The 23,159-nt window shown below is 40.2% G+C and overlaps 1 protein-coding gene across 1 annotated transcript in view; it reads left to right on the top strand.

Moving 5' to 3' along the window:
* adgrv1 (adhesion G protein-coupled receptor V1) overlaps positions 1-23,159 on the top strand; it is a 159,709-nt gene that overhangs the window by 94,163 nt on the left and 42,387 nt on the right. The window contains exons 81-83 of the mRNA XM_079872944.1: positions 280-419; positions 2,467-2,627; positions 2,753-2,853. Coding sequence (XP_079729070.1) covers positions 280-419; positions 2,467-2,627; positions 2,753-2,853 — 402 coding nt within the window. The remainder of the gene's footprint in view (positions 1-279; positions 420-2,466; positions 2,628-2,752; positions 2,854-23,159) is intronic.

Here is a 23,159-nt window from a genome sequence, read left to right as displayed (position 1 = left end):
CAGTTGCTTAAACAAAAGTGAATGTAGCTTTTGTCAAGTAGGCTCAAGCAAGTGTCCAGCAGATGACACTGTTGAGTTGGAAATTTAAAGTTGTCTCCTTTTCTTCAATGTGTAATTATGATTTTAGATGGTTTGTGTGCCTTTACAACTCATCTATGTGGTTTCCTCATGGATATGGCATTTATAGTGATTATAGAGATTTTATTTGCACTTGGAATTGGGAAACTGACTACAAAAACTCTGTCCATTTTGAATAATCTATATGTATGTTTGTTGCAGGTTTTCTCAGTCAGTCTTCATGGCAGAGGCTCTAAACCTCTCGCTGATGGTCAAGAGGTTGTTTACCGCATACACACTCCAGATCGACGTGGAAAACCTCGCCAATCTCTGTGCCTGCTTTGGAATCAGGCTGCCGAAAGGTAATTATGAAGCATAAATACATGCGTATTGTTATTATTAAAGTGCCCCTAATATGCTTTTTTTAATTTTCCCTTTCATGCAATGTGTAATGTAGCTGTCTGTGAATGTAAACGATCTGCAAAGCTGTGAAGCTGAAAGTGCACGATGAAAAAGTGATTGTCTCTCAGAATAAAGAATTGACTCCGAACTCTGAATCCCACTTCCTTGACGGCTACTTCACTGGATAACACATTTGCCTAATGTCCGCCTGTGAACAACGTCTACTTTGACCCGCCCTCAAACGCTGTTGATGGTCTGCAAAAGCAAATTTTCTTTGTAAACACTTTCAAAGGATGAGGATGTGAAGAGTCAGAGGTTAAAATTAGCGATACAACAGCAGTATAACCTTTTGACGATTGCTTCTCAAATCTCCATGAGGTCTAAATGGGATTTACAAAACGCTTATCCATTAGATTGGTCAGTACCCACTTTATTTGGACCAACTATTGCTCCTCAGAATCACAACCTGTGTGTATGATTAATTATTGATGTATATATTTACTATCGGGTGTTCAAAATACGTAGTTTTGTGTTTTACATTGTGTACAGTACACCCAGTGCAGCTCTAGGTCTCCGGCTAACTGGCTTACTGAAATAGTAGCGAATCAGCTGTATGCCCACTATTACCTAAAATTGTGTCCATTAATGCAAATTGTCTGTTGTTCTTACTACTTTGGGCAATGATAAAGGATGGAGCAAGATTTGTTTTACCAACTTTAATGTTACATCTGTCATTCATGTAATGTACGTGCTGGTATTGGTACGGTTAATGATGCAGTTGCCACACGTGCACCGTAATAAATTAGAAGTATACACATCGGTTGATGGACAAACACTTATGAATGCTGATGGTGAGAAATTACAGTTGCAACATCTCATGATGAACGCCAAACTGAGTTGTGTATCACTGAGAAACATCCTGCTCAAGTCGTCCTTGCGTTCTTTCAACATTTCATCATCAGACTCGCTGTAAAATTGACATGGTAAAATCGACGCCATTGTTACAGTCTTTGCAGTGTGTGCAATCGCTCGCTGAGCTTTAGGAAGCCTCTGGATGGAGCTGAAATTCAGTTATGGTAATGGGCGTTTCTCAATTCCTCATCCAAATGTGATGACCATCTGGAAGTAAAGCTCTGACCTTGTCCATGTATTTCACACTCATCAGTGAGACAGACAGTGTGTACAGTGTGGAGTTTTAAGGGTCAGGGTTTGTGACCTGCCATGACGGAGTCTTTTAAGGCCTGTCTCACGCATTCTTTAGGACAGAGAAAGTTCTGTGTGTTCTTGGCCAGGAAGCCATTCTAGAGGACATTTCATTGTTTTTAGGCACGACTGTTAGCTGTACAGTTTGTCCCTGAATTCTCTGCAGGTTTGGATTGATTTAAAACAGATTGCTCTCATAATTAATATTTAGAATATCTGTTATCCTAAAGCATATGTATTCTGATAACTTTGGGACCTTTTTGGGAACTTTTGGGACCATTTATTATCATGCAGTTGTGATTCCTTGTAACGTAAATGACACCCTAGAGCGACTAAATGATTCCCTCAGCTAACTTATCTTAGTGACAGCTTAATAGCTGGGAGTTTACTGAGAGTTTGTTTGGAATGATAATTTAGTGTGTTGCATAAGTTTAATTTAGATGAACAGACAGTCAAGTCCAATATTACAGATTTCTGTGTTTCCTCACTTAAAAATCTGTCGCATTGAACTTGATCCTAAAATATTCTGAAATTCTCATTTCACAGCCTGAACCAACAGCAAACTGAGCATTTTCCTTTGTACTAGAAATAATTGATTAATAGTTTTTTTAAGAATAATTTATTTTTTATTTTTTTAAATATAATATAGTGCCACTAGTGGAATAGAAATGATATACTTCACCTTTAAACAAAACAAAACTCAAGCAAAAAAACAAAACAAAACAAAAGTCTCGTTTTGATACAGGTTTAAATATGGCATTATGTGTGGCTTGTCATGATCATTTTGGTATTTCTCTTCTCCAGCTGGCTGTCTGATGGTCAATTCTGTCGTGTGGTGGACGACAGTCAGAATTTTGTCGAGTGTGCCTGTACGCATCTGTCCGTCTACACAGCATATGCAGAGACAGGAAGTATTGCTTCATTCAACGAGGCCTTCTATGCTGCTGGCTTTATTTGTATCTCAGGTAACTCACTACAGTCCTGTCTACATGCTTGAGGGGATACAAAACCCACCGTAATGTGACAAGAAATCATGCATTGCTTGTATCCTCAAGATTTTGTATAGTATATGTCTGTCTTTCACCTGCAGGGTTTGCCTTGGCCGTTGTTTCTCATGTGCTGTGCTCTAGATTCCTCATGTTTGCTGCCAAACTCCTCACACACATGATGATGGCCTGCTTAGGGACTCAGGTAAGACCTAACTTTTCCAGTAATTTGGTCTGCCAGATTTACCAGTTTCGATGGTAAAGCATTCTAGTCAATCAGCTAGACCAACACTAAACCTAAATGTAAATGCATGCTGGTTTAAGATGGTTTAATTGTTCACTGTAACTCCACATTGTTCTTATAATATAAAAATAAACTGGTCTAGTGTGTGTTGCGTCAATACAGTGCAGTAACTGATAATGTAATGGTGGGGCTGAACTCCACTTATAATTTGTGCTTGGGAATCAGTATCAGGATCTAGGACGCTGCTCCAAAGAAATGTGATACAGCTATGACGTCAACATGACGCTTTTTGCTGCGTAATGTGGCCTAGTTTACCGTGAGGTCTTTAGTTGTCTTTGAGCCAGTTTAAGGTACAGTATAATGTTGCTGAGTCGTTTTAAACTTAGTAAAAGCTCAAAGTGGATGTTGTTTACATGCTTTGAATAACATGTTGAGGTGGTCGTGCAAAAGCATGAGCATTAAAGTACTTTCCTCTGCCTGTGCATCAGGGACATTGTATTGTAACCTGAGTACACAAAGACAGTACACAAAGAGTACTGCAAATGTCTATTGAAAACAGTGATTTAAAGTAGATAAGTCGGGTTCAAGTTAGTTTCTTGTGAATGGACAGGTGTTGAAGGTGTCTTTTTGCACGTATCTCTTTCAGATCAAGCACGTTGGGAAACCCAAGCACATTAGCAAGCCTTTAGATTCAAATGCACGCAGCTTGTACCCATCTAGATTTGGTGGGGGGACAGATAACATTTTCTAAGAAATGTGTCATTGCAGCTTGGGCGAACACATCCGAATGGGCTAGTGTGCTAGCCCTGACAACTGAACTATCTCTGTGCACCCATCCCTCTACAAAGAAGAGGGGGGGCATTTAGTCAGTGGTCTGATACCTGTGGATCGGAGTGGGAATTTTCCACTGGTCCTGCTCACTTATAGAAAAAGTAGAAAACAAACATGGCTCTACTTAACAGGGCTTAGATAAACCCGGTCGCATTCTGTCATCCGTTAATTGTTTTGCTTTTCTTTACCTCAACGGCATTGAATGGAAAATTCCAGCCTGGCCATCCCAAGAAGTCATGCGTCATGCAGGTTCGGTACCGACAACCGCTGGACTCATGTTTTGTCAAAGGATGTTAAAAGGTTAAAAGATTAATACCCTCTAGACTTGGAAAAGGATTTGCTCTAAGTTGATTCTGGACTTCCCAGTAAGCACATGTGTGTCACTGAGATGTCTGTGAAAGAGTGCATCATCTGGAAATCAATGTGATCTTTTTAAAGTGACATTTGTGTACAAACATTTGTATAACATCTTTGAAAGAGTGTATCTACACACCTTCTAAATCTGAAATGTCTCAAAAACATCCATATGTCATTTTAACATTTTGCAGATGAGTAAACACTTTAAATATGACTTCTCCTAAATGAAAATGCTCATGCTATAGGGATTTTCTAACCAAAAATGTCACTTGCCCTCATTCCAAAACTGTATGATTTTTAAAGAAGATATGAAAATGTCTCTGTGTTATTTTTTTTCTCTCCAAACAATAAAAGTCAATGGTTCCAATGATGTTTGGTTCCCAGCGTTCTTCATCATATCTTCTTTTATGTTTATACAGTTTTGGAACAATGTGGATGACAGAATTTAGATTTTTAAAATAACTATTCCTTTAAATCAACATTTTGGTGACACAAAATAGGGTCCAAAAATATGAGACCAGTAAATGATTATGTTTTACATGCTTCTAATTTAACCCTCTGATGGTCTTTATTTATGTCTACACTCTGGGTTTTGGGGTCTCTAGAGACCCCAGAAAATAACATTTAATTTTGTAACAAGATAATAGTTGTTTTTTTTTACAAATGTAATTTTATTCTGTTTGTTAATGTTTTTACTCAACATTTGTGCAGTTTTTGGAGAATTTATGATATTTTTTAAATTTCTATAAATAAATTAATAAATAAATATTTAAATAGCCTTTTTACAAAAAAACAGCATTTGATGTAAAATTCACTTTATAAAAGACCCAGATTTCTAACTTTCATTCATGGGGATAACATGGATGATTTTAAATGGTTTAATGTAACATTTTTGCCCATTTTTTGGAAAATGCAGTTTTAAAATAAAAAATAATAATTTTAACCACTAGATGGCTATAGAGCTCCAGTATATGCTATTTGCTATTAGACTACCTGAAAGATATCTTTTCACAAGTTGGATTCAGTTGGATTCATATCTAAATATTATAAAATCACAATTATAACAAAAATAAAATATTTTTGTCAAAGTTTAGCATTTTTTTGTACCAAAAAACCCCCCAGTTTTTCAATAATGTTACATTATGATTAGAATCAAACCTGAACAAAATGTTACAAAGAGAAATGTTGGAGTCTTAAGATTTTATCATTTATTTCAATCATTTATTTTTAATCTAATTCTAGATTCTAGACACACACAATTGCGTGTGTGTGTGTGTGTGTGTGTGTGTGTGTGTGTGTGTGTGTGTGTGTGTGTGTGTGTGTGTGTGTGTGTGTGTGTCTGAGAGATAAAGAGAGAGAGAGTGTGTGAGTACACATTGTCGATGTGCCAGTGTCACCACACCACTTTATATTTGAAGTGGTTTAGCATTTTGGATGATTTTATTTGACAAATTATAGCCTTACAAATGTTCCTGTGTGTGTGTGTGTGTGTGTGTGTGTGTGTGTGTGTGTGTATGTGTGTGTGTGTGTGTGTGTATGTGTGTGTGTGTGTGTGTGTGTTTACATTTTCAATGTGTCAGTGTCACCAATTTATTTTTGTGGTGGTGCTGCATTTTGGATGATTTTATTTGACAAATTATAGCCTTACAAATGTTCCTGTGTGTGTGTGTGTGTGTGCGTGCGTGTGTGTGTGTGTGAGAGAGAGTGTGCGAGTACACATTGTCGGTGTCAGTGTCACCACTTTATATTTGTGTTGGTTCTGCATTTAGGATGATTTTATTTGACAAATTATAGCCTTACAAATGTGTGTGTATGTGCGCGTGTGTGTGCGTGCGTGTGTGTGTGTGTGTGTGTGTGAGTACACATTGTCGGTGTCAGTGTCACCACTTTATATTTGTGTTGGTTCTGCATTTTGGATGATTTTATTTGACAAATTATAGCCTTACAAATGTGTGTGTGTGTGTGTGTGTGTGTGTGTGTGAGTACACATTGTCGATGTCAGTGTGACCACTTTATATTTGTGTTGGTTCTGCATTTTGGATGATTTTATTTGACAAATTATAGCCTTACAAGTGTGTGTGTGTGTGTGTGTGTGTGTGTGTGCGTGTGTGCGTGCGTGTGTACATTTTCAATGTGTCAGTGTCACCAATTTATTTTTGTGGTGGTATTGCATTTTGGATGATTTTATTTTACAAATGATAAGAGAACAGTTTTTATATTCTCAAAAATGTATTCCTCTATATGTGTGTGTGTGTGTGTGTGTATACACACGTGTTGTGAGCAATATAATTTAGCATTGTGGATGTTTTTTTGCATTGGTGGAAGTGTGCCACTTTATTTGTGCCATTTCTGTCGATGTGTTCTGCGTTGTTTCTGATTTTGATGATGAATTTTGTCTATTTTGATTGCGGGGTCTCCAGAGACCCCGAAGACCACGAGTGTCACAATTTTTGTCACGCTAACATAAAAACAGATATCATTCCACTTTATTTTTTTTTTTTGTAGATCTAGAAAGTGTTGAGAGCCGTAGAAGGTTTCATACCATTTGGACAAAGGGAACATTTTTTTTAATTTGAGCAAAAGTCATTTGGGGTCCCAAAAGACCCCATAAACCATCAGAGGGTTAATATAATTTTGGATTCATTGCATTCATCATATTGTCAGCATAACAATTTGAGTAAAAAGTTGAATTGCTGAATTTAATGTCTAAGTCGAATGTAATTTGTGAAATGAAAAATACATTTCACTCGACACTCTTTCTATAGTTTTAACTTTTTATCTGTAATCACTGATCTGACTTCAGAATTCACCTACTGTATAGAAGTTTTAATCTACGATGCAAAAAATACAGAATAAGAAAATGTATTGTGATCCCATCTTAAAACATTTCACACCTTCAGCCATAGAGAACAAACAATATTTCTCTTCAAATAGCCTGCCTCTTCTTGACTACCTGAGTGCGTCACATCATGTAGGTAAGACAGGACGACAACTCAAGACTGTAGTTAGTGGAAATTTACCCAGACTAGCTCACCTGGCCCAATATGTCAGTACAGATAGGGCTGTTCTTATGAGCTGCAATAACACACATTAGTGAGGGTAATCAGCTAGCGAGCTGCAGCAATAAAAGGCTTTTCGGGAAGGCAACCTTTATATTCACATGCATGCAGTTTATGTGTGAGATGTACACAAACACATATGGAGACGCTAACACACATGGCCACCAGTTCACCAATTGAACTGTTGCAAAAATTGTTGAATTGAATGTCCCGGATGAAGTGATAGGTCAGGATGTCAAAAAATCAGTTATGCTCATTTCGTTCAGCTCTGAGAATTGAGATCCACCATTATCTTATTTATCTGAAGGTTAGAATATTAGGTTCACTTAACGTTACCCATGTCATGTGCAGCATGCAGTGACTTTCTAAAGCCCTTCCTCACCAACACAGTGTGTCATTTGTGTGTCAGGTCATCTAGCTTTGCAGACAGTACAGATTGTTATAACAGAGTCTTACGAGTCAATGCTTTTTCTGTAAAGCTATATATATATATATTCTGATTAGATTAGATGATTAGTAAAAAACAGTTATTTGGCAAGGGCCAAATTGTCATGGCCAGGCGACTGGGTCAGAGCATCTCTGTAAGGGCAAGCCTTGTTGGTTGCTCCTGGTCAGCAGTGGTAAGAACCTACCGACAGTCGTTCGTGGAGTGACAAACCTCAAATCTGTGACAGGGATTGGGTATCTAAGGCTATTTGATGCACAAGGGCAACAAAGGCTATCCTTTCTGGTCCGAAGCGATAGGTCTACTGTGGCACAAGTCACAAGAAATTTGAATGATGGTTATAGGAGGAATGTGTCACAACACACAGTACTTGACACCCTGCTATGTATGGGTCTAAGTAGCCGCAGACCTGTCAGAGTGCCCATGATGAACCCTGTCCACTATCGAAAGCTCCTACAATGGGAACGCAAGCATCAGAACTAATCCTTGGAGCAGTGGAAGAAGGTTGTCCTTTACATCATGTGGATGGCCATCTACATGTGCGCATTTTACCAGGGGAAGTGATGGAATCAGGATGCACTGTGGGGCAAAGACCGATGGCTGAGCGAGTGTGATGCTCTATGCAATGTTTTGCTTGGAATCTCTGGGTCCGGCCATTCATGTGCCACCTGCCTAAATGTCATTGTAAACCAGGCACACCCCTTAATGGCATGGTTTTCCCTGATGCCAGCGACCTTTTTCAGCAGGATAATGCACCCTCCCACACTGCACACATTATTCAGGAATGGTTTGAAAAACATGATGAAGAGCTTTTTGCTCGCAGGTTTCTCTATAGAGCTTCCCCTACAGCTTCGGAATAGATACTTGACAACACTGTCGTAAAAACTTGTTGGCGACTCTCCCCCCTCCCATCTTCTCCTTCTGGTCATGTGCATTTGTTTTCAAAGAAGCCGGCGAACGCACGGAGCCATGTCCACTGAGGTATGTATGATACACAGAAGGCTAGCATATAAATGTTGAGTGCAGTGCCGTATAGCAATTCGTTACATCGCGAGACCTGATATCACGCGATACTTCCTGACGCTGAGGCCGGTGGCCTGCTGTCCCAAAGTTGCAAGGGTGGTTCTTCCGCTCACAGGCACTTGGGGAAAGCGAGATGGCCACCATTCAACCCGAAAAAGTCATATAACCATTCCAATGACTCCGAAGCTGTTCAGTTAAGGTAAATTAAAGGGATACTTCACCTCTGGGAAGATGAATGTGTATTTAAAATAGGTCATTTAAGTAGAAGAAATGTGAAGAAATTTTTGATTTAGCTTTCTAGACTGAGAAAAGCCAGAAAATGTATTTTTGGCTTATGTGGATGAAAGACAACAACTCCCAGAATGCACTTGCTTCGCTGCCTTAGGAGGCCACGCCTACCGGTAAGAGTGCGTAGGCTAGCAACAACAATAGCTAGCCTACGTGATGAGTTTGCGAGGGATTAGAGATCGTCCAAAATGTCCGGGATTCGGCTTTTGCGTTCTACAGTCGCCATTCATTCATGTTTACAGTGGCGAGCAGGACGAGGCTGACGGCCGCGGGAGAACAGCGCGAGGCCGGTGGCATGATTACTGAGACGCGCCGGGTCTCGCATATCTCACGGAGGAGCGGGAATTTTTCTTAACAATGGTAAAACGCACATCAACCAATCACTTGTTTAGCGTTCATGTAAACACTACATTCAAATTCACCAATCGGAATGAATTCAGTTAGATTGAAAGGTGTGCATGTAACGTTAAACAATGAATGGCGACCGCAGAAAGCAAAAGCTGAATCCCGTACATTTTGAACGATCTCGCCCGCCGGACAAGTCCGGGGAAAGGAGGATGGTTACTTACTCAGCTTTCTCCTACTATTCAGCTTTCTCCACAGAACAAGAGCCTGCTAGCTTAGCTTCCAAAGAAAGACGGCTGACACTGTGTACATTCTGTGAGTGAGATCCCACCTCCTATGGGCGGGCTGAAAACATGCGGAACAACGCCATCTACTGGCTGTAGTCTTTAGCCTCTGTCCAGAAAATCCTCCGATGACGCAAAATGACGATATTTGCGTCATCGGAGGATTTTTTCCAGACAAAAAATACATAAATCTCTTGTCTAAGGGGGATATGAGGATGGAAAGCATGGCAATTCGAAAATACTACAGGTTTTCTACTAATACAAAGCTTAATGCTAAATCCTGAAGTAACCCTTTAAGCTAAAAAAATGGCATAGTTCCCCTTTAAAGGATCTGCTGTCTTGGTGCCAGATACCACAGGACACCTTTAGGAGTCTTGAAGAGTTCATGACTGGGCGTGTCGGAGCTGTTTGGTGGCACATGGATGACCAAAAGAATATTAGGCAGGTGGTCATAATGTTTTGGCTCATTAGTGTATATAACCAGTCTTGGTTTTCCACCCTTTCTCTGACCCCTAGAAACAAACAAGCTGTTTTGCTGCTGTACCTTTTAAACTTCCATGTAAACACCTTCTTTGCATGTGCAATACGAAGAGCTTCTAATCGTACACCCATAATGATGTATATAATGATGTATGTTTTTTTGAGGAAAGGAACATTTTTCTTTTGACATTTGTTCTGATCACGTTTGTTTGGAGATACATGGCAAAAGACTGAAGCGAGTTGAGTGTGTCATGAATTACGTAAGTTAAGAGGCTTTAGTAATAATTGTTGGAGATGCATTAATGGCTGCATTATAGCAGGCTAATGATGAGATATTGCTGTGAAATTCCTGGGAAGTCTTTTCAGAGCAATTTGGTTTGTTACGTATGTGAATCCAGGTGGACAAAATGATTCATGACGATTTTTTTTTTTTTTTTTTTTGAGTAGTACAATTTTATTGAACCTGACGTATACTATTTTATTGATGGCTGACGTGTAGTTCAATCCACAGTATCCACCTTATCTGTTGAATTAGGAAATTAGGAAAATGTGGTGTGGATGCGTTTAGGTTCTCCTTGTGTTGTGATTATAATTGCCTCATGTAATATTTACTGTATTTTTTGAAAGATGTCATTTTAAATTAATTTTAGAAAACTAACAGACAAACACTCCAATGCAAATTTAGACACATTCCTGGGTCAATTATTTTTGTTAAATTTAATCCTAACCATTTAATCCTAACCACAAAGATGTTGATCCAGGAACATGTTGCAATTCTGCTGCAAAGCACACAATATTATTCAAAGGTTTTTGGATGGTAAAATTATTATTATTATTATTATTTGTGAAATAGGTCTTTTATGCTTACCAAGACTGCATTTATTTGATCAAAATCATTGTGAAATATTATCACAATTTAAAATATATTTATATTTATTCCCGTGGAGGCAAAGCAAAATTTTCAGCATCATTACTCCAGTTAGTATCAATGTTTGAAACAGTTGCATTGCTTAATATTCTTGTGGAAACTGATACTTTTTTTTCAAGATTCTTTGATTAATAGAAAGTTCAAAAGAACAGTAGTTATTTGAAACAGAAATCTTTTGTAACATTATAAATGTCTTTACTGTCACTTTTCTGTTCTAGCTATATGCATCCTGAGTGATGCTCAGTATAAATGTCTTTTTTATTATTATTATTATTATTGACCCCAAACTTTTGAACTGTAGTGTATGACCTGCAAGCTTTGATTGTTATCTCTGTTAGACATTATCTGTTGTTTATAATTGTCATGGGGCTAGTATGGATACTGGATGTTAATTATCATAAGCCTCTTGATGAATACAATGAGAGTATTGTTAATGTAACTGTGATTAATGTTTTAAGACCTCAAGAGTTTTCTTTCAGCTGGTCGTGGGAGCTAAATTTGAGACAGGGAAGTTCCATTCAGCGTGAACGGGAAAGTGACGCTCATGGTTTGTCTGACGTCAAAAAGTCTGGGAGAGCACAACAATGCCTGTGAGAAAGTTGAGCAAAAGGAAGCAAATCTCTGGGCCTCTCAAACCTCCTCTTTGCCCTCTTCCTGTAATGTTTTAGGTGTGTGTATGTGTGTAGCACTGAAATACACAAAGAATTATAAACACACACTTGTACTGCTTAGTGAATCTAAACAGTTTGATGGTCCCACGATGCAATCTGATTACAAAAGATGGCAGAAGGGGTTGTTTGAGAGGCCAGAGTTCTCCCTCTCTAATTAAATTGTGCCCATGTCTGTTAATTTACTCGAATGACAAGGAAGCACATGCTTATTCAGATCAACAGTGCACCTCTTTCAGAAAGTCTGGCTCAAACTGGACTGAGGTCTGTACGTGGGCCCGTGGAGAACAAGGCAAATTGGATGCGTGCAGTACTCTTAGAGAGTTACATGACTGCTGGGTAATTTTTATTAAACTTTAGTATATCAATAATATCTCAAGTAATTTATCTTTTTTTAAAGAAAGATAATGCACTAATCAGCAAGAATGCACTAAATTGATCATGAGTGGCAGTAAAGGTTTATCATGTTACACAAGATTTCTATTTTAATAAAATGCTGTTATTTTGAAATGTCTATTAATGAAAGAATCCTGACATATTCAGAATCCCAAATATTAAGCAGTACAGCTGTGTTCAACATTGATAATAATAAATGTTTCTTGAGCACCAAATCAGCATATTAGAATGATTTCTGAAGTATCATGTGACATTGAAGACTGAAGTAATGGGCTGCTGAAAATTCAGCTTTGCTATCAGAGGAATAAATCACATTTTAAAATGTATTAATATACAACACAGTTATTCAAAGTGTTTACTATTCCACAATATTACTGTTTTGCTGCATATTTGATCAAATAAATACAGCCTTGCTGAGCATAAGAGACTTATTATTAGCGCTGCTTCTTTCAGAACAGAACATCCTAGTTATTTCTGACTATTGATTGTGCATATGTGAGCTGTAATTTAGTTTATTGGTGATATTAACGCTAACTCAGGTTTACTCTTATGGAACTGTTTTCAGTATTGTTTTTCCCAAGAGCATTTTGTTTTAAAGCAAATACTGCATTTTTTGATATGTCATCATCTGGTGTGTAGTTTGATTAGTGTGTGTGCTTGGACTATGTCCTCCTTGAAACTTTGGCCAATGGCACTTTTTTTTCCAGCACTGGGTTTAGCTACCCAATGATGTACCCCAGATGACCCACAGCAGGCCTTGAGCACCTCATTTCTTACCAAAAAAAGCACTGTAAACAGAGGCAGTGAGTTGGCCTGACCTTTAGCACAGTTCTAAACTGTATTCAGGCAGACTGTACACTAATGTAGCCTTTTGGCTCACTCCTAACAGTGATCACACAATGCAGGAGAATCCAAATAAATACTTCTTTAGTAATCCACAAAGATACACACTGAAGATCGCAGGAGAAAACTAAAACAACCACATGAAATAAACAAGATACCGGACAATGAAATGAAGGGCTCAAATACAGAGAGAGACATTATGATTAACAGGTGAACGTAATCAGTAACCAGTGGAACAAAGTAGGGACTAATTAGGACTAAACTGAAACAACAGAAACAAACACATGGGAACAAAAAGACAACTAAACTAAACTAAACATAATCCTGACATTACGCCCAGGTAGACGCATCCTTATGCAGTTTAAGTCCAACTGAGGAGGGAGGACGGGGGGCTCTAGAGGAGGACATAGAGCAGGTGAAGTGCTGGAAGCTAGAGCAGATGATAGAGAGAGAGACCAGGGTGTTAATGACGGTGGGAGGAGCCAGGAGTAGGAGTAGCCAGGCAGGGACCCAGAGAGCAGCCAGGACAATGGCCCAAGAGGGAAGGAGGAGCCATGGTGAAGATTTGGTTGACGACACCAGGGGGAAGACTGATGGAGACTTAGCCAATTGAGGTGGAGACCCAGGCAGAACTGATTAGCCCAAGTGACATCGATGGCTCCGGAGACCTATGCGGAGCCGCAGGGACGAGCGTCTGAGGTGGAGCCAGGGTACCGGAGGACTGAGGTGAAGCCAGTGTGACTGAGGATCAAGGCGAAGCTGGGGGAAGGCAGAACCCGACAGAGTCAAAGGGGTGGAGGAATGAAGCGCAGTTGAAGGCCCGGAAGTCTGGCGCAGGCAGAGTGACACCTGAACAAGCGAAGCCAGAGGGACGAGGGAGCCCGGTGGAGCCATTATGACGATGGTTCCTGGTGGAGCCGAGGGAGGGAGGAGCCTAAGCGCAGCCGACAGGTCGACGAGCCAAGATGGAGTGATGAGCTCATTGGCTGGAGGTGGAACCAGGGGATACTCTTTCCAAGGAGGAGCTGGTAATCGGAAGATCTGAGGCACATCGACGCAGCATTTTGGAGTAAACAATGGATGAACTGAGGAACTGACTGCAACCATCGGATGAGGGGCAGATGAACTGGCTAGCTTTAGAAGAGGAGGTGGGAGAGGGAGCCTGGGTGGGATCTCGGGAGACACAGGAGACTTCGAGCTGGGCAGAACTACCAGGCACGGGAGAGTCATGGAAATATCCTCTTCCACTTTCTCAATATAATATGCAGAGGCTAGCTGCAGCTTTCTCTCAGCTACTAGAGTGTGAGCGGGACTTTCCTCCATGCCCTCGAATAATATCCCCCAGTCCCACGGTCAGACTTTCCTTCAGGCTCGGCCTCCGGGGCGATGGTTGGCTCAGTCTTGCTTACTGCCACTGACATCATGGCTCAGGCTCTTCATCTGCGGTGGGCTCTGGCTTTAGCCCCGTGCAGTGTGTAGGTGGTGACTGGCTGGGCTCTGGTTCTGGAGCGGGGCTGGTGATTTCCTCCTAAGTGGGGCAGATGGTGTTTGGGGTCCCGCAGGTCACCAGCACACACTCCACAAACTCAGCGAAATCTCCCTGAAAGCCAACACCAGGTAGGCATGCCTTTGTGCGTTCGTTCAAGCTGGTTCTAAAAAATAAGCACAACAAGCGGTCTGGAAAGTTTATTAGGCATGGCAGTTGTAGAAACTTCCTGGTGTGGTCCTTGAAAGTTTGCTGCTCCTGCTCCACGCAGAGCAGCTGGATGGCCGGTAATTCTCTTTTTGGTCCGGTATTCTGTCGTGTATTGGTGGTTGTAGTAATCGCATAACGCATGAGTATCCAAACAGACTTTATTAATCCAGAGTCATGCAATCAACTCAAAATTCAACACGACCAGACATTAAAACTGTTTATATTCCCATTGTTATCAGAGACAGATATTTCTCAGCCATGGTGGATACTGGTAGAACTTTATCCCTTATCCAGGAATCCTGTTGGAAACAGTTGTGTAAAACAGAACCATACCAGCAGTGCCAAGGACAGTCCTTCATGCTAGCCAATGGAAAGAGGCAGACAACTTTGGGAAAGATAAATTGGAGAGGTGAAATTCAAGGATTACAAGTAGATCTGACATTGTTCATTATGAGAGATACTGATTTGACAGTGCCAATCGTTTTAGGCATGGATTTTCTACTGATGATGGGGATCGTGCTAGACTTCCAAAAAGCTCAGTACCCGTTGCCTTCTGCCATAGGAGCTAAGCCAGATCTTTCTTTGTGGTTTCTGAGCAATGCTGTCTGTTCTACAGTGCATTTTCATCTTGTTATACCCAAACTCCCAGTTACTGATGACACCTTCAGACTGTTCAGCAACTTGCTTAAAAAGCTGACACTCAACCCTGGATTAAAAAGAATCTGGAAAATTGTATGTTAGACTGGCCAACCGATTGAACCCACAACATTGGACATACAAACCTGGCAAAACACTGCTTTATTACCACCGATGAAATCCCAGTCAGGAAAAGAGCCTACACAGTTTCTAGGGATAAGCAGCAGTTCATAGATACTGAAATCAAAGAGTTGTTAGCCAAAGAAATCATACATCCTTCAATCTCTCCTTGGGCTTCTCCTGTGGTAGAACATTTAAGGATGTTCAGCGTTTCTTAGGTTTGGCAGGGTGGTATCACCGTTTTATCCCAAATTTTTCAGCAAAAGCTGCACCTTTACATGCTCTTAAACAAAAGAAAGCTTCATGGATTTGGACTTAGCAATGTCAGCGTGCCTTGGAGATCATAAAGAAAGACCTTGCCCTAGCACCAGTACTAACACCTCCAGATTTCAGTAAGACATTCAAGGTGCAGACCGATGCTAGTGAGATTGGATTGGGTGCTGTATTAACTCAGGAAACAGGAGAGGAACATGTGGTAGCCTATGCTTCTAGGCTATTAAGAGGAGCAGAAAAAGATTTAGGTTTCAGAGAAAGAGTGTTTGGCTGCCGTATGGGCTGTTGAGAAATGGAGACAATACTTGGAAGGGCAACCTTTTGAAGTCGTCACAGATCATGCAGCTCTCACATGGGTTTTTCAGCATCCTAAACCAAACTCTCATCTCACATGGTGGACTATACGTCTGCAAGGCTTTCAATTCACAGTTAAATACAGAAAAGGTATATGTAATGTCGTAGCCGATGTGTTGTCCAGAAACCAAGAACACCCAGGATCATCAGAGCTGCTGGCTGTAGTCAAAGCTACCAAGTCAACTGCTTTTCCAACAAATTTACCTGTAGATCTTGATCAGATCACTACTGTACAAAGATCACTACTGACTGCAGTGGCTACAGTCTACAGGCCTCCTAAGACAAATAAAGACTTTCTGTCTGAATTATCAGATATGTTGTCTTTTCTCTGCCTCAGATTTGAAAGAATTCTTCTCCTGGGGGATTTCAACATCCATATGGATATAAAAGACAACGCAATAACAAAAGACTTTTTGTCCATATTAGAGTGCTTTGAATTAGACCAACTTGTGGACTGTCCTACGCATGACAAAGGCCACACTTTAGACCTTGTGATTACCAATGGTTCATTTGTGTCTCAGTTGTCAACCTCTGATTTGGGTCTGTCTGATCACCGGGCTGTCTTCTTTAACATGGAATTACCTGTCATGAACACTTCCACTTCTCGCATCATTAATTATCGCAATTGGAGATCGATTGAACCCACTGACTTTTCAGATTTAATTGACACTTTTTTAAGTTGTGATTCTCTATCTGATGATCTGGATGATAACGTTTCTGTGCTGAATTCTGTGCTGCTGTCTGGCCTGGACACACTGGCTCCCTTGAAATCACGATCTGTTTCTTTTGCACGCTCCGCTCCTTGGTACAATGATGATCTGCGTGCTATGAAGGCTTTGTGTCGCAAGATGGAGCGTAGATGGCGCATATCAGGTTTAACTGTTAATCACCAGGCCTGGAAAGACAGCTTATTTGAGTATAAGGCTGAAATTGTGTCAGCTAGATCTGATTATTTTTCTCAGATAATTGTCAGCAATCAGAGAAACCCTAAACTACTGTTTCACTCAATCAACAAGCTGCTTAAAAATCCCAGCCTCTCTAATGTTCCTGCTTCAACTCACCTTTGTAATATGTTTTTGGAGTTTTTTAGCACCAAAATTGATAATATACGTAACCACATTGTTACTACTCATACTATTGCTGCTGCCTCCTTAAATATTTCTGCATTTTCTGGTATCTCTCTCTCTAATTTTGCAATTCATGACTCCCAGTCTCTATGTAATATGGTTTCAAAACTGAAAGCCTCAACTTCCAGAGTTGATCCCATACCATCTTGTCTTTTTAAATCCTGTTTTGATTCCCTCTCTCCTGTTGTTTTGAGAATTATCAATAACTCTCTGTGCACCGGTATTGTACCAGCAGCACTTAAAATTGCTGCTGTCACCCCTGTACCCAAAACTAACAACATGAACTTTGATAATCTGAATAATTTTCGTCCCATCTCTAATCTTCCATTCCTTGCCAAAATTTTAGAACAAACAGTGGCTTCTCAACTGCTTTCTCATCTTTCATCTAATGATCTTTTTGAGCCACTTCAGTCTGGATTCCGTAAACTCCACAGCACTGAAACTGCACTAGTTAGAGTCACAAATGACTTGTTAATGGCTTCTGATTCTGGCCGCTTATCTATACTGATTCTTCTTGATCTTAGTGCCGCTTTTGACACTATAGATCACTCCATTTTAATCACCCGCTTAGAGACTATCTTTGGAGTTTCTGATTCTGCATTAAAGTGGTTTAAGTCCTACCTCTCTGATCGCAAGCAGTTTGTTGTGATGGGTGATTGCAAGTCTGAGGTCGGTATGGTGCACTCTGGTGTTCCCCAGGGATCAGTTTTGGGCCCTTTACTTTTTAGTATTTACATTTTTCCATTTGGCAAACTTTTAAGAACACTTGGTCTTAACTTTCACTTTTATGCCGATGACACTCAGATATATATACATTCAAAACCTGATGTCAATATGCCTGTGTCTTTCCTTTCTCAATGTTTTACTGAGATTAAAAAATGGATGTCTGAAAATTTTCTCTGTCTAAACAGTGACAAGACTGAAGTGATGCTTGTTGGTTCACCTCATCAGTTGCGTAAAGCAGAGTCCATAACCTTAAGTGTGGATGGCTCTGCTTTGCAAATCAAAACTAACCTAAAAAATCTGGGGGTGATATTTGATGCCAATTTAACATTTGACCATCAAGTTCGTAACACAGTCAAAACATCATTTTTTCATCTCAGAAACATTGCCAAATTGCGTCCCATGTTGACTTTCTCTGTAGCTGAAAAATTAATCAACACTTTTGTTTTCTCACGTATTGATTACTGTAATGCTTTGCTGGCTGGAGTATCTAGAGCTACCCTAAGTAAATTACAGTTGGTACAAAATTCAGCTGCTAGAATTCTTACAAGGACCAGTGCAAGGGAGCACATCACACCTGTCCTGGAAAAATTGCACTGGCTTCCTGTTAGTTTTCGTATCGATTTTAAAATTCTCATGCTCACTTATAAGGCCTTGAATAATCTGGCCCCTCAATATTTGTGTGAGCTTCTAACCCCCTACACTCCTACACGTGCTCTACGCTCCTCTGAAGCTGGTCTTCTAACTGTCCAAACAACACGGCTAAAAACTATGGGTGATCGGGCTTTTTCTTCTTTGGCTCCTAAATTGTGGAATTCCCTGCCCTCTGAGATTAGGAATGCAGAATCCCTTAGTGTTTTTAAATCATCCCTTAAAACTTACTTTTTTAGGGTAGCGTTTGTGTGATTCATGTCATTATTATGCTTGCTTTTTTATTGATTTCTTATTTTTGTTTGGTTAGTTTTTTACTGCTTGCACTGTTATGTGTACCTTTTAAAAGGTATATGTACCTTTTAATTTCATATTTTTCTGTAAAGCGCTTTGAGATGCTACTTTTAAAGGCGCTATATAAAATAAAGTTTATTATTATTATTATGTACAACAAAATGATTTAGAAATACAGGAGCTATGTAAAAAGGCTAGCTCACAAACTTCTCAGGACCTTTCAAGAGTACATTACGTACTCGAGAATGGAGTACTGTTTTGCAGCGTTCCTGATGGAAATAAGGGACAGAAACTACAGCTCGTCATACCAATGTGTCTTCGTAAAGAGTTCTTGCAATATGTACATTATAACCCATTAAGTGGTCATCTTGGGAGATTAAAAACCCTTATTCGACTTCTGGACATAGCCTATTGGCCAAATGTGAGAACTGATGTGTGGAAGTATTGTAAAGATTGTCAAACATGTCAAAAGTTTAAGCCTGTGTTTACCAAGTTGTCTGGATATCTACAGTCCACACCAGTAGTCGAACCCGGTTACATGCTTGGGGTTGATCTGATGGGTCCCTTCCCAAAGAGTGTCAAACAAAATGAACATCTCTTAGTTATTGTTGACTACTGTCCCAAGTGGGCGGAATTATTCCCTTTGAGAGTGGCGAAAGCTCCCCAAATAGCCTGAATCGTAGTAGAGAAAATCTTTACTCGATGGGGCACCCCTGCTTATTTAGTGTCGGACTGCAGAGCTCAGTTTACTTCACAGCTACTTTCCTTAATTTGCAAACAGTGGGGAGTAATACAAAAATGTACCATATCCTATCACCCCCAAACGAATATGACAGAATGGATCAATCGCAACCTAAAGACAATGATTGCTTTGTCCGTGGGAGATCAGCATCGCCAATGGGATAAATGGTTGCCTGAATTTAGGTTTGCAATCAATACTACTTTCCAAGAGAGCACAGGATTCACGCCAGCCAAAGTAGCTCTGGGACGGAAATTAAAGGGACCGTTAGAGAGGGCCTTACATCGACCTCCTGCTCCTTGTAGTCCTGCCTATAGTGTGTTGGAAAGGCAAGAACACCTCATTGACCTTGTGAAGAAAAATGTGGAACGAGCTCAACATAGACAAAAAAACTATGTTCTGGTTTGGAGCTAATTATTATGGCCAGAGGAACCAGGAGAGAAGCCGTCCTCAGGTGTCTGCAGTGTGTGTATCCCCAGCTAATGCCATCTGTCACAGCCACTGCAGACACAGAGCCCACGCTCACTGCAGAGACAAAATCTGAGCCCACCGCAGACCAGGTGCCTGAGCTGATTCCTGCCACAGACCGCTATGGAGCCAGAGCCTGCAGCCCTGTCCATCCTGGAATGGAAGCCTGCTATTCAGTTTGGCCAGATGTGTGAGTTGGTTATAACATCTGTACAAGTGGGAATTATAGTAGAGCTAGAAGAGGATGATCTTCCACCACTGATCCCAGGCAGTCCCCAGTCTGTTTCACCCCCAAGTCAGATCTGCCTAGGACCTTCTGGTCACCAGTTTTGACATGGTGAGTGGATTCCCTGGCTGTGCCTCGGGCGCCGAGCCCTTAACTCCACCTCAGCCTGTCGACCAGTTAGCTCCACCTTTATTCTTCACCCCCTCGGCTACACCAGGGACTGCTGTCCTTGCGGATCCACTGGGCTCCCTCATCCCTCTGACTCCAACTTGGTCAGACATTGCTCTGCCTGTACCACGGACTTCTAGGACATCAGCTGCACTTCATCTCTCCACCCCTTCTGTTCCATCGGGCTTCGCCTTCCCTCCGGCTCCGCCTTGGTCCTTGGTTGCACCGGCTCTGCCTCAGTCCACCGGCACCCTGACTCCACATTAGCTCCTTGTCACTGCAGTTCCTCTCCAGCCTACTGATCCTATGGTGTCGTCTGGTCTCATAATCTCCTTGGCTGCGCCTGGGTCTCCAGTTCTCTGGGGTCCTCCCTGGCTCCTCCTATCATCGGTTCTGCCGTGAGGATCTTCAGGTCTCGTCATTCCTGCTGTGGTGGTCTTCTGCTCCACCATGGAAGTCCTCTGCTCCTCTGCTCTCCTGTACTTTAGTTTGAACATTTTTTGTTTACGGCGCCAGGATTTGTCACGTTTTGCCTTTGTTTTTGTTCCATTTTCATATTGGACAGTTAGTTTACTTCTCTTTATTCATATGTTCCCGCTCATCATTAGTTACCTTGGTTTTTGATTACTTCTCACACCTGTTTGATATTGAGTTTGTTATCTTTTGTTTATATTCTCTCTTTCAGTTCCTCATTGTCTGTTATTGTTTGTGTTTCAAGTACATACTTTGAAACTCTCTTTTGTGTTGTTTAATTAAAATGACCCGAAAATGTTCGAACGGATACCTTTTTCTTTGTCATCCTTTGTGGACCAGATTGTGACAGATACACACAGTAACCAGCAACCAAACAAACAAACTAGGGACTTATCAGGACTAAACTAAACCACCAGAAACAAACACATGGCAGCAAAAAGACAACTAAACTAAACATGAATATGATAGTGTATTTTGTGTTTTCTTTTTTTAAGGATCCATGGTCCTCCCATTTTACTCTCCTACGTAAATCAATATTTATTGCATGATCTTAAAAGTGTCACATTCATATGTGAGCGCAATACATTATTACTGTTTATTATCATTGTGGCTGCTTTTTGCATACCACACATGTTCATTAAACAATTGGACAAAATCAATCATTTGTCCAAATTAAATGCAAATGCTTTAGTCTGAATGGATTTGTAATTTTCAATGGTCAACTGGACTGACATACCTAGATAATGTAGCTGACTGTAGCTCAGCTTCATCCAGGATGTTTACATCTAACTACAGTTGACCTCACAAAAGCATATATGTACTATGTACTTACTGTGTATGTACTTAATGCTAATTTGCATTTTTATCTGCTACCAGCTTTATTTATTGTCCATAGACCCTGCTTTATCATTAATGTTTATGCCCTGTCTGTCAAACCAGCTCCTAACGTGGTTCTGGTTTGGCGGCCAACCAGGACAGTCCTATCTGCACAGGTCTGTCAGCATGTTTCCTGGATAACCTCTGGACTCTGGGAGCCTGAATGTTCTATTTTTGGACACCTGGGAAGCATGAATAGTTCATTTGGCCTGAACTTTGGAGGGTGAGACAGCGCCTGATGAGCTGGACCTTTGTTTGTTTATTGACTTTGGAAAGAATGAGGGTCAGCGCTGGCACAGCTAGTCGCTCATGCCCAGGTTAAATCACTTAGTTGCATGTGCAGGTATTAGTTTTGAAGCTCAATTTGAAATGACTTTGGTGTCAACCTTGAGGGATCAACACGTATAATGCGCTACATCCAAAGTGGATGTTGGCCATGGTCTAGCTTAGCATTTCCACATAGTGAAATGTGTACAAATTACAAGGACAGAACCCAGAGCACTGAAAGAAACAGCCAAAGGCCATTGTGCATGTTCCAGAATAGATAGAGGGACCAGGCTTCTGTCAGATTTCCAAGAAGCTTCAGGATGTGCCGTCAGATAAGCGAGGAAGGAAACCATCAACAGCCATTTAATTAAACTTCAGGCCTATTTCAGGTCTTTTGTTAGTGCACTTTGACTGCGTGACTGTGTGCAGTTTGCATGGTGATGTGGCCAAAACAAACTGTCAACAGTCTTTATCTTTACGTTAAACTGTCTAAACATTAATGTTTACTCATATGTATCAATGCAGTAACTGTAAAGCACTGGTCTTCATATAAGTTCTATTGTTTGGCTGTAGGGGTCACTGTAGCTCCATTCTCAAACCAAAACAATGTACAGTATCCTATATGAAAACAAAATCAAAACATGGTAATAATTTCCACCCACTTAACCCCAGGGTTGTTTATAATATGTTTAATCTAATGCAAAGTTATGTAAATTGTATGAGAGCTCCACTTTTCAAATAATCTTATTTATTAGAATATGAGTGAAGGAAAGTTAGAAAAACTACCTAGAACAAAAAACACTGTAGAGTGGTTAAAATATGATTAAGGGCCTACTGTTGTTGAGCACCAAGTGATATTCTGATGGGTCAGTAAGTTTTTTTAATGTTTTTTAAAGAAGTCTCTTATGCTCACTGCTTCATTTATTTGCAGTAAAACAGCAATATAATGAAATATTATAACAATTTAAAACTATTTTCATAATTTTTAAACATTATAATATGCTGATTTGGTGCTCAAGAAACATGTCTTATTATTATAAATGTCAAAAACATTTGTGCTGCTTAACATTTTGTAAATCATTTTTTCAGGATTCTTTTAATGTAAAGTTAAAAAGAACGGTATTTATTTAAAATAGAAATTGTTTGTAATAGAATAAATATATTTATTGTCACTTAAAACTAAGTGATAAAAGTATTAATTTATTTTAAAAGAAAACTCTCACTGACC

Source organism: Squalius cephalus (assembly GCF_949319135.1).
Source record: "Squalius cephalus genome assembly, chromosome: 5".
Taxonomy (NCBI): Eukaryota; Metazoa; Chordata; class Actinopteri; order Cypriniformes; family Leuciscidae; genus Squalius; species Squalius cephalus.
This window is presented reverse-complemented; position numbering and strand designations above follow the sequence as displayed.